The sequence below is a fragment of the Pelophylax lessonae genome (genome assembly GCF_965119305.1).
Source record: "Pelophylax lessonae genome assembly, chromosome: 9".
Classification (NCBI taxonomy): Eukaryota; Metazoa; Chordata; class Amphibia; order Anura; family Ranidae; genus Pelophylax; species Pelophylax lessonae.
The window spans coordinates 131834891-131854589 of record NC_138776.1 but is presented as its reverse complement, the minus strand read 5'-3'; the positions used below and the strand labels follow the sequence as shown (position 1 = coordinate 131854589).

General features: G+C 42.8%; 1 protein-coding gene across 2 annotated transcripts in view; it reads left to right on the top strand.

Annotated features, from left to right (window-relative positions):
* The window catches only part of PLCE1 (phospholipase C epsilon 1), a 677378-nt gene that overhangs the window by 442111 nt on the left and 215568 nt on the right, over window positions 1-19699 (top strand). For both annotated transcript variants that reach the window (XM_082268059.1, XM_082268058.1), the window contains exon 6: window positions 13598-13806. In XM_082268059.1, coding sequence (XP_082124185.1) covers window positions 13598-13806 — 209 coding nt within the window. The remainder of the gene's footprint in view (window positions 1-13597; window positions 13807-19699) is intronic.

The window sequence follows — 19699 nt, the reverse complement described above, 5'->3', positions numbered from 1 at the left end:
ATATTGCTATGTTGTTCATCCCTGGTGATAGCATGGGCGCTGACAGGTCATCTTTATAAAGAGATCTAGGGTCTATTACATCCCATAGCTCTCTCCTTTGCTCTCAAAGCATCAGATCAAATCAATATCAGTTTGATCTGATGCTTGTACAAGCTGGTAATGGCTTGTTTACATGAGACCAAAACCGTGACAAAATCTTTGTCGCTTCTAGTTTCTGAGATCACACAGTGGGAAGACATCTGTTCCTCTCACTGTGTCCCAAGAACCGGATCCCACCAGTCACATTCTTGCTGGGCTCCCCAATCGCTTAGGAGGGCACGGTAAAGATGGGGGACCACCTTTAACAGTGACCCAGCAGCTCTTTAGCCACTCAGATTACTTTTACCAGCTTCAGAATCGTCGTCTGAAAATAAATTATGTCTTGGTCATCCAGATATCTCACCCCTTCAATCCAGCAATGTATGGGTAATCTCTGGTCAGCAAGTGGTTAAGCAGTTCTAAACGTGCTGCATGAGAAATATAGCAGGTATGGTATAACCTTGGCTTGCTACATCTGCATTATGTGGCAGGTATAAATGAAAACTTCAGTAAATGAAGCACTTGTAGTATCACAGCAATTGAACAGTTTTAAACCATTCACATTAATGAACTTCCATATGTATGATATATATATATATATATATATATATATATATATATATATATATATATATATATATATATATATATATAATCTCCATCTTATAAAATTTGAATATCATCAAAAAGTTAATTTATTTCAGTAATTCAATTCAAAAAGTGAAACTCATATTTTTATATAGATTCATTACACGCAGAGTGATATATTTCAATATTTTAATTTTGATGGTAATGGCTTACAGCTAGTGAAAACCCAAAACTCAGCATCTCAGAAAATTTGAATATTACATAAGACCAATTGAAAAAGGATTTTTAATACAGAAATTTTAGCATACTGAAAAATATGTCCAAGTACAGTATAGTATGCATTCAATACTTTGTCAGGGCTCTTTTTGTATGAATTATGGCATTGATGCAGCGTGGCATGGAGGCGATCAGCCTTGGGCACTGCTGAGGTAATATGTAAGCCCAGACATCTTTGATAGCGGCTTTCAACTCATCTGCATTGTTGGGTCTGGTGTATCTCATCTTCTTGACAATAGCCCACAGCTTCTCTATGGGGTTTGTCAGGTAAGTTTGCTGGCCAATCAAGCACAGTGATACTATGGTCATTAAACCAGGTATTGGTACTTTTGGCAGTGTGGGCAGGTGCCAAGCCCTGCTGAAAAATGAAATCAACATCTATATAAAGCTGATCAGCAGAGGGAAGCATGAAGTGCTCTAGAATTTTTCTGGTAGAGGGCTGCGCTGACCTTGGACTTGATAAAACACAGTGGACCAACACCAGCAGATGACATGGCTCCCTAAATCATCACTGACTGTGGAAACTTCACATTGGACCTCATGCAACTTGGATTCTGTGTCTCTCCACTCTTCCACCAGACTCTGGGACCTTGATTTCCAAATAAATGCAACATTTTCTACAGTCCATGATAATTTGGGGAGCCATGTCATCTGCTGGTGTTGGTCCACTGTGTTTTATCAAGTCCAAAGTCAGCGCAGCCCTCTACCAGGAAATTCTAGAACCGTTCATGCTTCCCTCTGCTGACTAGCTTTATAGAAATACTGATTTCATTTTCCAGCAGGACTTAGCACCTGCCCACACTGCCAAAAGTACCAATGCTAATAGAATAGTACCAATAGAATCTGTTGGTATTATCAAGAGGAAAATGAGAGACACCAGACCCAACAATGCAGACGAGCTAAAAGCCGCTATTAAAGGAACCTGGGCTTTCCATAACACCTCAGCCCTGCCACAGGCTGATCGCCTCCATGCCACACCGCTTTGATGCAGTAATTCAGGCAAGAGGAGCCCCAACCACGTATTAAGTGCATACTATACTGTACATGGACATACTTTTCAGTAAGTCAACAATTTTCTGAGATACAGAATTTTGGCTTTTCACTAGCTGTAAGCCATAATCATCAAACTTAGACAAAAAATGCTTGAAATATATCTCTCTGTATTACTGAAATAAATTAACTTTTTCATGATATTCTAATTTTATGAGATGCACCTGTATACATTAATAACTGTTCTGGTCTCTGATAAAAAAAATGTCCTTCAAATGAAAAATGAAATACTTCTTTTGTTATAACGTCACACGAGCATTATATTCACTGTTAACACTTCTATTTGAGTATATGCAAAGTGAAATGCGGACAGGAGGGATTATTTCTGTGTAACAGTCATTCACATATTTAGATATAGAATGAAAGTTATCTTTGAAAGAAATATGACTCCAGTATTCGCTGAATTTTTGTGGTGCCAGTACAAATATATCATGCGTAACCTTTTGTTGAACTATAGGCTCAGCATAAAGCAAACTTTAAATGAACCCTCAGATTTAATAGCCACAATGCAGTGATATAAGTCACAGTCTATATATTTTGGTGTGAATGTAGTTGTACATATTATACATATCAAGACCTGAGTGAGTTGAGACTTGTCTCTTTAATATACAGCATCCACCTGCCTGTGAGTGTGAATGTCAACATAGTCAAGAGATGACTTAAAGATGTTTGAATGGCTGCTTGGAAGTCACGCCAGTGTTTCCATTCTAACTGTTCTGCTTCTCATTGGCATACATGTGACATCTTTTCCAGCAGAGACTTAATATGGCATACATTAATGATTTAATAAATACCCAAACTCCAAGTGTTACTGACCTAAGGTGTGGGTTAGTAATGATGATATCTAAAAATAAGTTTACTTAGAAATCACACTTTACACAAATCAATAGGTATGTTGGCAGATAACATTTTTGAGTAAAAAAAATACTCCTCAAAATATATCAAGAAGCAATGGCTGCATATACAGGGAACAAATACGACTGCATTCAGTATATAATCCCAAGCTATACATAAAGAAAGTTTTTTTTTTTTTTTTTTTTTTACATTAACCACGTTAGAGTATTTATGTTTATCAACTATTTTTTAATTTCCAAAATAGATACAATTTCAAAGGCTGTAGTTCCTTGAGAAGTGTTGAAAATAACTAACATTTACAATCGCCTAGATGGCTACAGCATCAATCCAATGCTGCAGCTTTCCCCCGCTGGCTCTATACCTGAGAACTGAGTGATCAAAGACCGATAATCGGTCAGTTCTTGGGTCCACTCTGGGCACAGAGCAGTGGCTGTCAGTCAGTGCTCAGTGCTCTGCAACTCCAGCGCTCACTGAAGCGCTGAGCTGTGAAGAGGAGAGAGCGGCTGGCTCTAGCTCTCAACAGCACACTCAGAGGCTGAGCCAGCTGCGTGTCAAGCATCTGGGCGAATCCTGACATAATTGACAGGATCTATGGAGAGCTTGGAACAGCCCTGGGATATCTAAAGTCTGCTCTCGGCTGATTCTGGGTCACAGGAGTGCAGAACTAAGTGCATTCCTGTGCCGATGACATGTGAACACAGAAGTATTGTTTATCGGCTCTCCATTGTCTCACGCTGATCAAACAAATCAGCTGCATCTCCTCGCAGGGGAGACTGTACAGTGCAGATTGCAGTACCCTACAAGTGATGCCAGTCTGTGCCTGTGAGTGACACCAATCAGTGCCAATCAGTGACCCCAATCATTGCTGCCTTTCAGTGCTCATCAGTGCGAACCATCAGTGACACCTATCAGTTCCGCCTATCAGTGCCACATATCAGTGTCACCTATCAGTGCCCATCAGTGCGGCATATGTGCCTCCACATCATTGTCACCTAATCAGTGCCCATCAGTGCAGCCAATCAGTGCCTCCTCATCAGCGCACATCAGTAAGGAGAAAAATTACTTATTTACAAAATTTTCTGACAAAAACTAAGGAAAGCTTTTTTTCTATTTCGTTCATTGATGGATCTTTGGTCCTGGCAACATTTTTTAGATAGAAAATGTTTTCCTCCTAGATTTTTCCAGTGAGATCTACAATCAACTGCGGGACTGGGCGACGGGCTGGAAAATCTAGATCCAGTGGTCACCCCTGTCTAACCAGCGAGTGCGCTTAAGCCTCAGCTCCACGTTAGTTCGGCCGCGACATAGCCCCACTGGACTAGGGCTGGCCCTGTGAGTTAAACGTCTCACGAGGTTGCATACGACCTGGCTTTGGCCTGAGTCTCAGCGTTCCTCCTGGCCGACAGCCCCCATTTCGATGGAGAGGAGGATCTGTCTGGAGTGGTTTCCACCTGGTTCCTGGTAAGGGGAGTAGCTGTACCCCCTCTACCCCTGGAGGATTTTGGGGTGGATTTTGGCCCCTCCTTGGGACGGTCAGACCCCCGGGTTCTCCTCCTTCCTGCAGGCACCCCCCTTTCCAAGTTCTTCATCCTGCCCCTCCCTCCACATATGCTGGGGATGTATTTTTTTGGGGTGGTCTGACCACTTTCCTGGGGTGGAGGCAGGGCTCTAACTGGCGATGGGGGCGGGGGAGGGTGTTCTGCCGGCGACCGGACGATCGACTGGCAGGGGGTTGTATCTTGTGGGGGCTCCTGCCAGAGCCCCCTGTCCTGCCTGAATAACACCAAATTGAACACACCTGCTCCCCAGTCACACTTGAGATCTTGTAACAATGAGTCGCATGACACTGGGGAGGGAAAATGTCTAATTGGGCCCAATTTAAACATGTTCACTTAGGAGTGTACTCACTTTTGTTGCCAGCGGTTTAGACATTAATGGCTTTGTGTTGAGTTATTTTGAAGGGACAGCAAATTTACACTGTTATACAAGCTGTACACTCACTACTTTACATTGTAGCAAAGTGTAATTTCTTCAGTGTTGTCACATGAAAAGATATAATATAATATTTATAAAAATGTGAGAGATGTACTCACTTTTGTGAGATACTGTATAAGGACCGTGTATATTTACAAAGACAAGATCGTGTGAGCAAATGCAAAGAGTATAGGTCAGTGCATTGAAAGCATATTGCTAAATGAAACACTGAAATAAAAACCTGATTTATTCTCAACCACCTAGCACAGCAGAGTACTGTATGAATGTATATACAAAACGATACTCTCTAGGCTACAGAAAATTGATCTTTAATAACTTCAAAAAAATCTCAAGAAAAAGAGTCTGTGTTGCAAATATTAAAATGGTACCAAAACATACATACCACACACCTAAAACATACACTCAACCACTCCTAGCACTCCATATATCCATATGGGCCCATATTAATAAGGTATGTAAAGTAAACAGGGAAAAAAAATGTTAACAAAAATTCAATGGATTGGTGATGGTATACCCATATAGGGAAAATGACCTAGGATAAAGGAAGGAACTTGATATTGATGAAAAACAAACTAATTTGCTGTTCAGTAAATGTGATGGAAAGTATCCCTAGTATTGATAGCCTTTTGTTATAGAAAGATGAGGATATGACCTTGGTTAGTTCATAATTGATGAATATATCACATCTGTTGTCAAGGAAAGATCTGCATGTGGTCCAGAGGAGGTATATTGTTCGCCAAAGAGCAATGTCACTAATTAGACCGGAGCATCTGATATGTAAATTCAAAGTAAGCTTTGTGAACAGGAAGCCTCCCTTGCATATGCAGGTATATTAATCTATTAGGTATCATCCAAACGATCAACGAAAGGATCCTTAGGTCACACAGTTAGATGGCTCAATAGTGTGATAGAAAAATAAGAGTATACTCATCCATCCAGTGAGGTTCATAAAGACGTTGAAGTTTATCAAAAGTTTCTCTGCAATTATCTCTCCCATCACTCAGCTAACCAGACAAGGTACACGGTTCCTGTGGACTCCTGAGGCGCAGACCGCATTTTAAACTCTAAAGGCTTTCTTCACCTCTGCACCGGTCCTTCGACACCCAGATCCTGGCCTGCCTTACGTCCTAGAAGTGGACGCATCTGAGTCGGCTGTAGGAGCAGTATTGTCGCAGCGGCAAGGAGCCAAAGCTCTGTTACACCCCGTTGCCTTCTTTTCACGCAAGTTATCTCCGGCAGAGAGGAATTATGACGTCGGTGATCGAGAGCTCTTGGCAATTAAGGCAGCCCTGGAAGAGTGGAGATACCTCTTAGAAGGGGCAGCCCATCCAATCCTAGTGTACACAGATCACAAGAATCTAGAATACTTGCGAGCAGCTAAACGCTTGAAACCTCGCCAGGCCAGGTGGGCTCTCTTTTTCTCCAGATTTTCCTTTCATGTCACGTAGAGGCCGGGATCAAAGAACACAAAACCGGATGGATTGTCCCGTATGTTTTCTGATGCTGAGAGATCTGCAGTCCCAGATACAATTCTGTCATCAGGAAACTTCCTGTTACTGCAAGAAGACTTACTGCTACAGCTCAAACAGGCCTCTGAGGATATTTCCCCACTTCCCGGAGTGTCCTTACAAGTTAAGGACGGATTTTTGTGGCATAATGACAAAATATTCATACCTGAAAGATTGCGGGTCCCTGTCCTGGGTCTCTGCCATGACCATTCCCTTGCAGGTCATTTTGGAGTCCATAAGACCTCTGAATTGCTTCAACGTACCTTTTGGTGGCCTGATCTACAGAAGGACTGTAAAAAATATATTGAAACTTGTGTTACATGTATCCGGAACAAGACCCCCAGGTCCAAGTCTTGGGGCTTGCTTAAACCCATACCACTCCCTGACAGAGCATGGAAAATGATTTCGATGGACTTCATCTTTGAACTCCCGCCATCTGAAGGCTACACTGCCATCTTCGTGGTGGTAGACCGGCTATCCAAGATGGCGCATTTTTTGCCCATGAAGGGCACTACCTCGGCCATGGCTACAGCTAAGTTGTTCATCAAAGAGATTGTGAGACTGCATGGAGTTCCTGCCAACATAGTATCCGACCGTGGAGTTCAGTTCACCTCCAGATTTTGGAAATCCCTTTGTGAGAGATTGGATATTGAACTGTTCTTCTCTTCAGCGTACGACCCACAGACCAGTGGTCAAACGGAAAGGACCAATCAGACACTGGAACAGTATCTATGCTGTTTCTCGTCCTTTTTCCAGGATTATTGGGTGACGCTATTGCCACTAGCGGAGTTCGCATACAACAACTCTGAACATTCGGCTACCAAGCAGACTCCATTTTTTGCCAATTAGGGTTACCACCCTTCCTTTCTGATCACCACAATACCTGAATCCCCTGTCCCTGCTGTCCAGGACACAGTAAACTTTTTTGCATCCAACACTGAGTTACTTCGGGAAACCATGGCTAAAGCTCAGGAAAATAATAAAAAATTCTTTGACAGGAAAAGAAAGGGAGAGCTGATATTGGAACCTGGTGATCAGGTATGGTTGGCCACAACCAATTTGAAACCTACCTGTCCCTCAAGAAAACTTGGACCTAAATTTGTGGGTCCCTTTCCTATTAAAAGAAGAATCAATGACGTCTCTTATGAATTGGTACTACCTGATTCTTTCAAAATCCAACCTGTTTTCCACGTGTCTCTGTTAAAACCTGCATTACCGAACCCCTTTCCTGAAAGGGACAATGGTCCCCCTGAACCTGTGGTAGTCAACGGTGAAGAGGAGTTTGAGGTTGAAGCCATTGTTGATTGCAGAAGAAGGTCTAATCAAATTCAATATTTGATTAAATGGAAGGGTTATGGACCTGAGGAGAACTCTTGGGAGCCAGTGGACAATATCCATGCAAAAGACTTAATCCAGGCTTTCAAGCGTAATCACCCAGAGAGGTTGGCCGGTTGGGCATCCGGAGGCTGCCCATTGGGGGGGCAATGTAAGAGAACGTTTGCTGTGCAAAGACGTGTTCCTGTCAGAAACCTGACAATGGCTAATGTGCATGCGTGAACTCGCGCAACCGTGCACGCACGTTCGCGTGTACGCGAACGTGCGTTAGACATTGGCGCCAAAGGGACTATTTAAACCCAGCCATTAAACTGCTCTAGTGCTGCTTTGTCTTCAGCCTTGGATACCTGTTACCTGTTTACCTGCATCTTGTTCCTAGTTCCAGACCCGGCTTGTCCTGACGATTCTCTGCTCTCCACCTGCACCGACCTTGGCATGTCCCGTGACCTCTCTTCCTGTCTGCTCCTACTGGCTTCTACATTCCCGATTGGCTCCTGACCCGGCTTGTCTTACCACGCTTCTTTCATTCCCAGATCCGTCCATCCTGCCCAGGAGGCTCCTCCTGTTACCCAGGAACCCCTGCTTCCAGCACCTGCTGCCTGCTCAACACCCTGCTCATTGGACTTCTCTGGCGACCTTCACCAGTGGCCATCGTCCGCTTCAAGCAAACCTCCAGGCACTCGTGCTACTCTACACTCCCGTGTCCCCTGTCTGCACTATCAGGGGTCCCGAGTCAGAGGCGCAAGGGAGGCCTTCCTCACAGTGTCAGGCTCATCTCCAGGTACGTGATAGTTGCATTGCCCACTCATCAGGAGTATGTGTATAAGGGCATATCTGAAAATATAGTAAATGTTGTTAGTCAACATGCAGAGTGAATGACTGATAGAGCATTGATAGTCAATAAATGTAGAACCCAAGTGGGGAGACACCATTCTCACATACGAAGTCATGTCGTCTTGTTTGAAAACAATACTGCCATGTGATGGCAGGCAATGTGTCCAAAAAGGGAGCTGAAGGAGCAGAGGCCCAAAGGAATGCTATACCGGACCAGGGATGAGGATGTGCCTTACTGTGTAGAAATTGTTTGAATATCTCAAAATACCTCTCTGAAATAAAATTAAATGTATATATGTATAAGTATAAATAAGTATGCAATTATATCATCCTAGATGATAGCTGACAAGTAACAAGTATGAACATATGTTCCACATATAGAGACATTGATATGGATCCAAAGATGGAAGCATGTTTAGGAGTGTGGACAGGCAGGATAAAATAAAATAAAATAAATGAAATAAAAAGCGCTTAGAAGGGAGGTGTATGATCATAAACCTCCATGGAAGCAGTGAAAAGAATGTGGGTAGGAACAGTGCTGGATATAAGCCAGAAAACTAAAGTGTGGGGGAAAGGAAACAGGTAAAATGAAAAAGGACATAAGTAAAAGCAGTGAATAGGTATCAATGCGACATGGCTGTGTACCCACCATATGACAGCTGAGAAATCGTGCCCGGTATCCACTTATTGAGTCCTCCTCATTTAAAGTCCCACTGGGCTCTCTTTCCTTGTCTGTCATACAGAACGTACCAGAGGTGCATGACTTAAGTAGAAAGAGGTGACAAAAATAGTCAAGTTAGATAATAACCAGAAAAAAAAAAAAACATTTCTATGGGGGCAACTTCTTCACTGAGAAGTGCGTTAAAAGATAGGACCATAAGAGTAATACTTCTCAAAGTTACGGCAATGGAGGTAAAAAAAAAAGAAAAAAGAAGGCGGGGGTTAGTGTCTATGTTCAGAGTCCCTAGAGCAAGTTCATGTGGTGGTGACTACCACAAGGGGTCATGAAGGGACCATATTCAGAAGTGGATGCTGTAAGCAAACAGTCAGGAACAACTGGAGATCCTGGATTACTGGGGTCATCTTCATGTGCAGGACAAAGTTCTGAGAAACAGGTAAGGTTCCATAGTGGCTGGTGCCCATTCAGTATAGTCACCTGGGGTCTGAGAAAAAAACTGCAAAGGCACGATCGAGAGTATTCAAAGATCATTCCGGTGCAGAAATGGTCAAGCAAGGTGGGAAATCATAAAAAAATTGGACACGACCATTGTCTTCCACTGACAGGCAAGTCGGATACAGCATGGCGTATTTCAGATGATGATTGCGCAGGCGCTGTTTAACATCTTGAAACCGGGATCTTTGGACTTCATTAGAGAAGTCAGGAAAGTCAGCCACATGAACATTATTAAAAGGTAAATTGCCTTTTTCTCTGGTTAGATGAGTATTTTATCACAATCTTTGAAGTTAAGAAACTTGGCAATAAACGTGCGAGATGGAGCAACTTGTGGAGAAGGCCGTGCAGGAATGCAATGTGCTCTTTTCACTGCATACATAACAGAGAAGGCCTCTCTGCCATAGGTGGTAATAGGAAGCTTCTCCAGAAATCCTGTCGAATCAGACTCTTCTGCTTTTTCCAGGGGGTCGATGAATCTGAGGTTGCATCTACAAATGTGTTTTTACATATCTTCTTGTTTGGAGCTTAGCTGTTGTAGTTGGAGCTGCACGTTGTCTGTGGTATGCTGTAGGGGATGTAAAATGTCCTCTGCTCTGCTTATACGGGCCTCAGTCTCGGCACACGATCCCTGAGCTTAGACATGTCCTGTCTTATGAGGGAGATATCGATCTTCACCTCATCTTTTTTTTAGCTGTAAGCTTGTTTTGGCAGTTGGAGATGGCCTCTAACACCTTAGCTGTATCAGCCGCGCATTGCTCCGTGTCTGAGGATGCGCCATCTTCGGCCTGCTGGTCTTTGTCCTGCCGCTGGAATCTAGCAGGCTGGCTGCCAGGTGAGGGGCTTTCTTCGGTGGGGACATGGTCCGTAAGGGTACAGATGTCCACAGGAACCAGGTAGGTATGCATTGATCGATGAGCAGGATAAGGTATATAGGATTAGTTGCAAGCAGAGCTCCCACTACCAGCGTCCTATCCCATCGTGCTCCAGGCCACGCCCCCATGATAATTCTATTTGACACAAAATATAATGGACTAAATTTGGACCTTGGTTTTCTAAATCATTATCCAACAGTTTTACGTACCCGCCCCCCCCCCCTTTCTGCTCCCCACCTCTGTGACGGTTACCCCCCCTCCCTTATCTCACTAACTACGCAAGTTGAATTACTATTGCTGTGTATGTTTGCTTTTGTGTGCATGTGTGTGTGTGTTTTTTTTCCCTCCTTTTTATTTTTTTTCAGAGATTGTCTTACTTAGCATTCTGCTAAAACTTTGTATATAAGTACTGCTTGAACCTTGAAGAAGGGGCACACCCCAAAAGTGTGCCCTAAATATTTGGATGTTAGTGCAAATAAAAAAAAAAAAAAATTATCACAGACAGTACTCAATTGTTCTTGTCAGCTGCTGAATACCTGGACAGTGTTAGCATCTGATCGGATGCAAGCAAAGTTCGGCTAAGAATTTTTGGACCAGCTCTTTGGGCAAAATTTTATATAAAATTAACTGTTTAAAGTGTGGGGGTACGAGTTGCCAACAGGGCCATTCACAACTCGAATTTTAGCTGATGCAGCAAGAGGCGGCCATATTTTGAGCAGTGTAAAGCCAGCTTAAGTCCCTCAGTTCTCAGTAAAGCAGCAGATCTGGTCTGACACAAACTATACCCTCCCTTTCCCAGCTATTTAAGTCTGTTTTAAGATGCTTGTGCTGAAGGGTGTTGCTGTTGTTCTTCTCTTCCAGTACAGGGCGCATCGATACTTTCAAAAAACTATTAGATGGACACCTTAACCACTTGCTGACCACCGCACGACTATTTACGGCAGCGGTCAGCACCTCACAGGCAAAGCGACGTAGGGCTACGTCGCTAGCCTGTGAGGCTCTGGGGAGCGAGCGCGCGCCGCCGGAGGCGCGCTCCCACTCGGTCACGGACCCCCCCCCTCGCGTGTGCCCGGCGGACCCGATGTCTGCCGGGCACTCGCGATCGTCCGTTACAGCGGGAGAAAGGCAGACGGCTAGTGTAAACAAAGCCGCCTGTCATTCTCCCCTGTGTAAGAATAGTGATCATACGGTTCTGCTATGTAGGACCGTTGATCTCTGTTCTTACACCTCAAGCCACAACCAATCACAGTTAGAAACATGCCCCTAGGGACACACTTAACCCCTCCCTGTCAAAAAAAGTTAACCCCTTCTCTGCCAGTGTCATTTTTACAGTAACAGTGCATATGTATAGCACTGATTACTGTAGTAATGTCACTGGTAACCCCAAAAGTGTCAAAAATGTCAGTCAGGGGTCCGATCTGTCCGCCGCAATGTCGCAGTCCCGCAAAAAAAACGCAGATCGCCGCCATTACTCGTTAAAAAAAAAAACAACAAAAATGACAAAAATCTTTCCCTTAGTTAGTAAACGCAATAACTTTTGCGCAAACCAATCAAAATACGCTTTTTGCAATTTTTTTTTACCAAAAATATGTAGCATAAAACAAATTGGCCTAAAATGTTAATAAATTTTGATTTTTACATTTTTTGGGGGAATTTCATATAAAAAATGCGAAAAGTATTGTTATTTTTGCAAAATTGACGCTTTTTTTGTTTATAGCGCATGATCAAAAAATCGCACAGGTGATCAAATACCACCAAAAGAAAGCTCTGTTTGTAGGAAAAAAAAGACATCAAATTAGTTTAGGTACAGCATCGCACGACCGCGCAATTGTCCGTTAAAGTCACGCAGTGCCAAATCGCAAAATAGGCCCTGGTCAGAAAGGGGGTAAAATCTTCCGGGGCTTAAGTGGTTAAAGACCACAACATACAGGGGTATACAATGTACGGTTAACAGAAAACACACACACATATCATAGGTTGAACTGGATGGACTGATGTCTTTTTTTCAACCTCACAACCTATGTTACTATGTAAGGGCACTGCAGTGTGCAAGCAGGAAGCAGTATTTTTACAAAGGGACGATTGCTATCATTGCATTTTAGTAAAGTGTGTCCTTCCAAAACAAACAATAAGACAATGGTGCAACACAGTGTCATTCATTCTAAATGACACTGCATCGACCCAGTGTGTGTTACCATGCACTTCAGAATAGCAGTTCAACAAACATGCCAACCAATGTGTATTGCTGTGCTGTAAAAGGCACTAATAGAAAAAGGTATTTCAAAGTGTGTGTCAGGGTAAAAAAATTAAAAATACACCTTACCCTTCCCTTCCTCTATCTAAGACAAAATAAAAATGATGTGTGCAGCACATACTTGGCAGCCAAAGATTTAACATAAATCAGTGTTAGGGCAATGTGTGCTGTCATTCCTTAAAATGCTAGTTGCTAGGCTGTCATGCTGATCCAAGGGCTTCAAAGCTTTCAGTCACTGATCCAGTACAAGAATGCAGAGTCAGAACAAGTGTCCAGGCTTTGCTAAGTGTGTTCTCCAGGTCAATGACTTGGGCTTGCCATACTTGATTCTTTGCATTTTAGCCAGCGGGTTGAACAAAAAAAAATGAATTGATTCCCATATCCACTTTGATCCAATTTGATATAGATGGGGGGAATCGCTCCCACTGAGCTATTGTAGTCTGCTGACTGGGAGCTTTCCCCGCTGGCAGCATACAAGGATCAGTGTTGACAGCTATAGCCGACGGCACTGATCATGCAGGAAAAACCCTACAGGCTTGGGTGTACACGAGTTGATCAGTAGATTGTCTTGTGTACAACCATCTAGCTCATACATGGATTGAAATTTGACCATTCCCTGCTGAACTGCATGAATTTTAATCCAGCGTCAAAATCAGAGACAACTAGTATTTTCAACTGAAATTTCTTATTTTTGTAAATACAAAATGTTTCCAATTACTGGCATGCTTTCCGAGTGTGTACTTTTAAAACCATTAACAAAGCTGTAATATATTCACAGTTTGTGTCTGACTACAAAGGACAAGACAACTTTTCACAGCGAATAGGGAAGAATGGATTGAACAATGCAGAAAAGGAGTCGACTGTGAATAATATTATGCAGACTATTCGCAGTTGCAACCGCAGTTTAGAATCTGAGGAGGGCGAAGATAATGTCAGTGAAAGCAGTATCTTCAGAAAAAACTCTGTGATGGACCGAAGCCGATTCCAGTAAGTATAATACCGGAGCTTCTTTGCTGTAAATATGTGTTATTTGAATTGTAAATTATTGCCTATTTCACATTGTTTTCATATACAGAGGTACAAGCAAGTCCTATTTTATCTGCAAGCTCACAAAGAGATTATTTGGCTCTATGTTTTTTTCTTCCATACAAAAGCTTTGCTTTGAATTTTGTTTGTTGAAATACTTGTAAAAGAAATATAATGGAAACCTGTAGTAAGAGTACCATAGACGATACTTGGCTTTCATGCTGACCCAAAACTTTCATACTCTCTTAGTACACATTTGAAAGTTTGCTCCGAGTTTACGGGTCTGCATACTTGTTTTAAGGTCAGCCATAGATGGGTAGAATTTTGAATGAAAAATTCAATGTTCTAAGTAAGTTTGTTCATTTTTCTAATCAATATGTGTCAAATCAACTGCAGTGACGAGAAAATTTTGAGCAAACAAAATCTTTTCGAACAACATTCGAATGTTCCTGAGACATTTTGTAAAAATGTTAAGACTTTTCCTAGAAATTTTTATTCAAATTACTATCCATCTATGGCCAGCTTAAGATCACTAGCTTATAACATTATTGTAGCTATACCAGGTACAGCTAGTCAGTTAGCATTTTCCACTGGAGTTGAGCAATGGCAGACTCTATGCTTTTATCTTGATAGTTTTTTTTTGCTAAAACAAAATATGAAATAAAAGGTTACCTTATATAGTACAGCACTGAGGGAACCTTTTACTTCATATTTTGTTTTTTGGTTGGTAATTTAAGTATGGCTTCTGTTTCACATAGATATAGATTATATTTTTGGTTTTTGTGCACTGAAGTGTGTTTTCAAAATTGTATTTGTGGAGGAGTTTATTATTATTTTGTTCTTTAGCTTACATATTTTTTTGGTTCACAAACATTCACCTTTTATAGACTAGCACAAAGGGTTTGCATTATTAGATTTTCTTTGTTCTTACAGCACACATTTAAGCCTGGTACACACGGGCTGAATATCGGCCGATATTGGTCAGTTCAACAGAAACAGGTTGACATTTGGCCTGTCTGTATATCAGCCTTTCCAACAGAAACTTTTAAATACATAAAGGGAATCAACTCGGTAAAGGAGGAGAGCATATTTAAAAGAAGAAAAACTAGCACAAGAGGACACAGTTTTAAATTAGAGGGGCAAAGGTTTAAAAGTAATATGAGGAAGTATTACTTTACTGAGAGAGTAGTGGATGCATGGAATAACCTTCCTGCAGAAGTGGTAGCTGCAAATACAGTGAAGGAGTTTAACCACTTAAGCCCCGGAAGATTTTACCCCCTTCCTGACCAGGGGGTATTTTGCGATTCGGCACTGCGTGAATTTAACGGACAATTGCGCGGTCGTGCGACGCTGTATCTAAACGAATTTGGCGTCCTTTTTTTCCCACAAACAGAGCTTTCTTTTGGTGGTATTTGATCACCTGTGCGATTTTTTGATCATGCGCTATAAACAAAAAAAGAGCGTAAATTTTGCAAAAATAGCAATATTTTTCACATTTTTTTATATGAAATTCCCCCCCAAAAAAATGTAAAAATCTACATTTTTTAACATTTTCGGCCAATTTGTTTTATGCTACCTATGTTTGGTAAAAAAAATTGCAAAAAGCGTATTTTGATTGGTTTGCGCAAAAGTTATCGCGTTTACTAACAAAGGGAAAGATTTTTGTCATTTTTGTTGTTTTTTTTTAACGCGTAATGGCGGCGATCTGCGATTTTTTTGCGGTACTGCGACATTGCGGCGGACAGATCGGACCCTTGACTGACATTTTTGACACTTTTGGGGTTACCAGTGACATTTCTACAGTAATCAGTGCTATACATATGCACTGTTACTGTAAAAATACACTGGCAGTGAAGGGGTTAACTTTTTTTTTGAAAGGGAGGGGCTATGTGTGTCCCTAGGGGCGTGCTTTCTACTGTGATTGGCTGTGGCTTCAGATGTATGAACGGTGATCAACGGTTCTACATAGTAGAACCGTATGATTATCATTCATACACAGGGGAGAATGACAGGCAGCTTGTTTACACAAGCCGCCTGACTTTCTCCCTCTCCCCCGCCGATCGCAGAGTGACTGGCGGACATCGGGTCCGCCGGTCACACGCGCGGGGGGGTCCGTGACCACGCGGGAGCGCGCCTCCGGGGGCGCTCGCTCTCTAGACCCTCACAAGCAAGCGACGTAGACCTACGTCAGTTTGCCTGTGAGGGGCTGACCGCCGACGTAGATAGTCGTGCGGCGGTCGGCAAGTGGTTAAGCATGCATGGGATAGGCATAAGGCTATCCTTCATATAAGATAGGGCCAGGGACTATTCATAGGATTCAGATATATTGGGCAGACTAGATGGGCCAAATGGTTCTTATCTGCCGACACATTCTATGTTTCTATGTTTCTATGATGGCTGCCTTCTGATGAATGTGCATGCTGAAAAACCAGCAGCCAATCAGCATCCAGTCAGCACTAGCAGTCAATGGCTGCGAGCGCTGACTGCTTTTTTCTGGTGGGGGGCAGTCCTCCTATCAGAACACAATAGCTCAGCAGGGGGATCGCTGCACTAAAATTGCATAATTAGTACAGCAAGCTCATCCCAAGCTCTGAAGTTTATTTCCATTTCATCCCGCTGAGCTGTAAGAAAAAAACCTCACTGCGTGTACCAGGTTTTATAGTGGCTTTGCTTTCATAGCTTACCAACTTTCTTAGTTGGACAATTTCAGGGGTACCCCAGTAAACTCAAAGTCTTCTATGCCAACATTAGTCATACACAATAATCATCTGTAGAGTAAAATACATTTTCTATGTGGTCACAGATTCTGAGCAGTTCTTCTTTCCTCTACATCTTTGTGGACATAGCTGCCCCTTTGACAGGATTAATTCACTTTTGTAGGTGAACCGAACTGCTGTACAGTACAGGCATAGAATTCGATCTCCAGAAAGTTCACAGACTTGTTTCCATGTGCTTTTTATTATCTATCCTAGGTTCACCGTTGTTTTATCTGAATGACATCACTCTTCTTCTAAAGAGAAGAACAGAGCCTTTAACCAGTGTAGCACTCACCATAAAGCTGTAGAGGAAGTGCTAGATAGTGGGCTGTGTCTGTTAGATGCAGTGCACTGCTTATCATTCAACACATGTAGTGTCCCTGAATTGTAACTGAAAGAACCATCAGGCAGGTGAGGTCAGACCACCAGAAGATAAGAGAAGGATAAGCTGTTTATCAATCGCATCATGCAAATGGTTGTTGAGTAAACATCTGCAGCAGTATAGGTGTTATAAATATGAATTCACAGTTTTAAATTTAACTTTTGTGGTTCTTCATAAAATAATGGTTATGCAACTTTTGCCTACCTTAAATTCCACTGTGCACAGGCCACCGTTTTAATGACATATGTATGTCAGTAACTGTCACAGAAAACAGTCAGCAGGAGTGATATTTCCCATTTTTTTTAAAGATCATTAAACCAGCTTTGCCAACTATAACAACACTTATTTGATGTTAGATTTAAAATTTGATTTTGCAGTCATAATATGGGTCACGCCACCTTCTAGACAAAAAAATTGAGAAAAACATTGTGTACTTTAGCTATAATCTTCAAAGATACATAACACATTAAGTTTGGTTTATATTGTAATATTGTCAGTGAATTATTTTTGAGATTACATTGCATTGTCAAGGAGGTTTGGGGTCTTAGCCTACAGTTTCCTGCACAAGTCTGCCTATTTCATTTTCCTAAAAATCTGAATCTCGTGTTAGTCTAATAACTTGTTTTGCTAAATAATTATCCTAATACTATTAAAGCATCTGGCAGAAGATATGGTTGAAATGTCCCAAAACTGATGCTAAGATAGACTTTCTAACCAACTGTGTTGTACATTTTAATTCGATGTTCAGTATTGGAGTTTAGTAATATTTAAATAGCAGACAGTGAAAAATGTTACCATGCAGAGATATGTCTTTTTTTTTTTTTTTTTTTTTTTTTTTACCATTAGCTTTTTAATAAAATTAGCATGAAAGAAAATACAAACATGGTATACAATGCTTCAAGTAGTACAAGCCAAGCACACAAAGTTCTAGTTGAAGAACAACTAAAATATTCAAATGAGATAAAGGTCCAAATTACATATAAAGAAAAAAACTGCTGAGCAAGATGCAGTTGCAAGGTAAGGTAAACTGTCATATCTCAACAATTACAGTATGCCAGCATATGAAGGTCAAAAAGAGGGATGATATAAGACTTATATTACAGAAAATAGTATGGGTGTGCAGGATGATTTTCCCTATTTTTATGCTGCTAAGTGGTTTGGCAAAGGAGCCTGAGGATGAAATTGCTTTTTGCATTTTGCAAAAATAGTAAAGACCCTAAAATTTTATCTCTTGATTTTCTATATGAAAATAATTGACCTTATAGTGTACCATTAGATTTAAACTAAAATGTCTATTAGACTGATCAATTGTAATGTTTTGGCCAAGTATTTCTTATATTTCTAGAATTGTTGCTGCAGGCATAGCATTTTATGATGAAAAATACTTTGTCTCACAGTGGCCAGGCATATCCTCAAACCCACTTTTGATCAGAGCAGTAACCTGTGAAACCCAGCATACTTGCCCTGTGTCATCTATCAGGAATGTAGCATAATACAGCAAAGTAGCTTCCTGCTTCCTGGAAGATGACTGAGTGCAGCAGATCACCTGAGCTTCAGGATAGGACATCTTGGTCACCAGATAACTTTTTCCAGTTGTCCTGGTGATCATGATTTGTCCAAGTCTACACCATACATACCTTGTAAACTTCTATATGACATATTACTATGTGCTGTGTACTAGGGATCGACCAATTATCGGCATGGCCGATATATCGAGGGCCGATTTGCACTTTCCTCAATATATCGGAATTGGCCCCTAAGGTTACCGATATTGTCGTGACGTATTGTAGTGCCTCCGTGCACTACTGGGATATCTTCTGCCTTCTTAGGCCGCCTCCCTCAGGCTCGTCTGGACGCTGGAGTCGGGGAGTCTCGGCCCGACAGTGAGTGTACACACAGTGTGTTTAACACAGCTGCCATACATACACCCACCCACAGCTGCCCGGTACCAGCCAGCCACCCACACACACACAGGCCTGTACCAGCCAGCCAGCCACAGGCCCTGCCTGTACCAGCTAGCCAGCCACAGGCACTGGGCCTGTACCAGCCAGCCACCCACCATACAGGGTGCCAGACAGCCACCCACCACAGGGCGCCAGCCACCCACCACAGGGTGCCAGCAAACCACCCACCACAGGGTGCCAGCCAACCACCCACCACAGGGTGCCAGCCACCCACCAAAGCATGCCTGCCAGCCAGCCACCCACCACAAGGTGCCAACCAGCCAGCCACACACCAGAGGGTGCCAGCCAGTCACCCACCAAAGGGTGCCAGCCAGCCACCGACCACAGGGTGCCATCCAGCCACCGACCACAGGGTGCCAGCCACCCACCAAAGGGTGCCAGCCAGCCACCTGGCAAAGGGTGCCAGCCAGCCACCTGGCAAAGGGTGCCAGCCAGCCACCCACCACAGGGTGCCAGCAAGCCACCCACCAAAGGGTGCCAGCCAGCCACCAAAGCGTGCCAGCCAGCCATCCGCCACATGGTGCCAGCCACCCACCCACCACAGGGTGCCAGCCAGCCACCCACCACAGGGTGCCAGCAAGCCACCCACCAAAGCATGCCAGCCACCAAAGCGTGCCAGCCATCCACCACAGGGTGCCAACCAGCCACCAAAGGGTGCCAGCCAGCCACCAACCCACCAAAAGGTGCCAGCCACCCACCACAGGGTGCCAGCCACCCACCACAGGGTGCCAGCCACCCACCACAGGATGCCA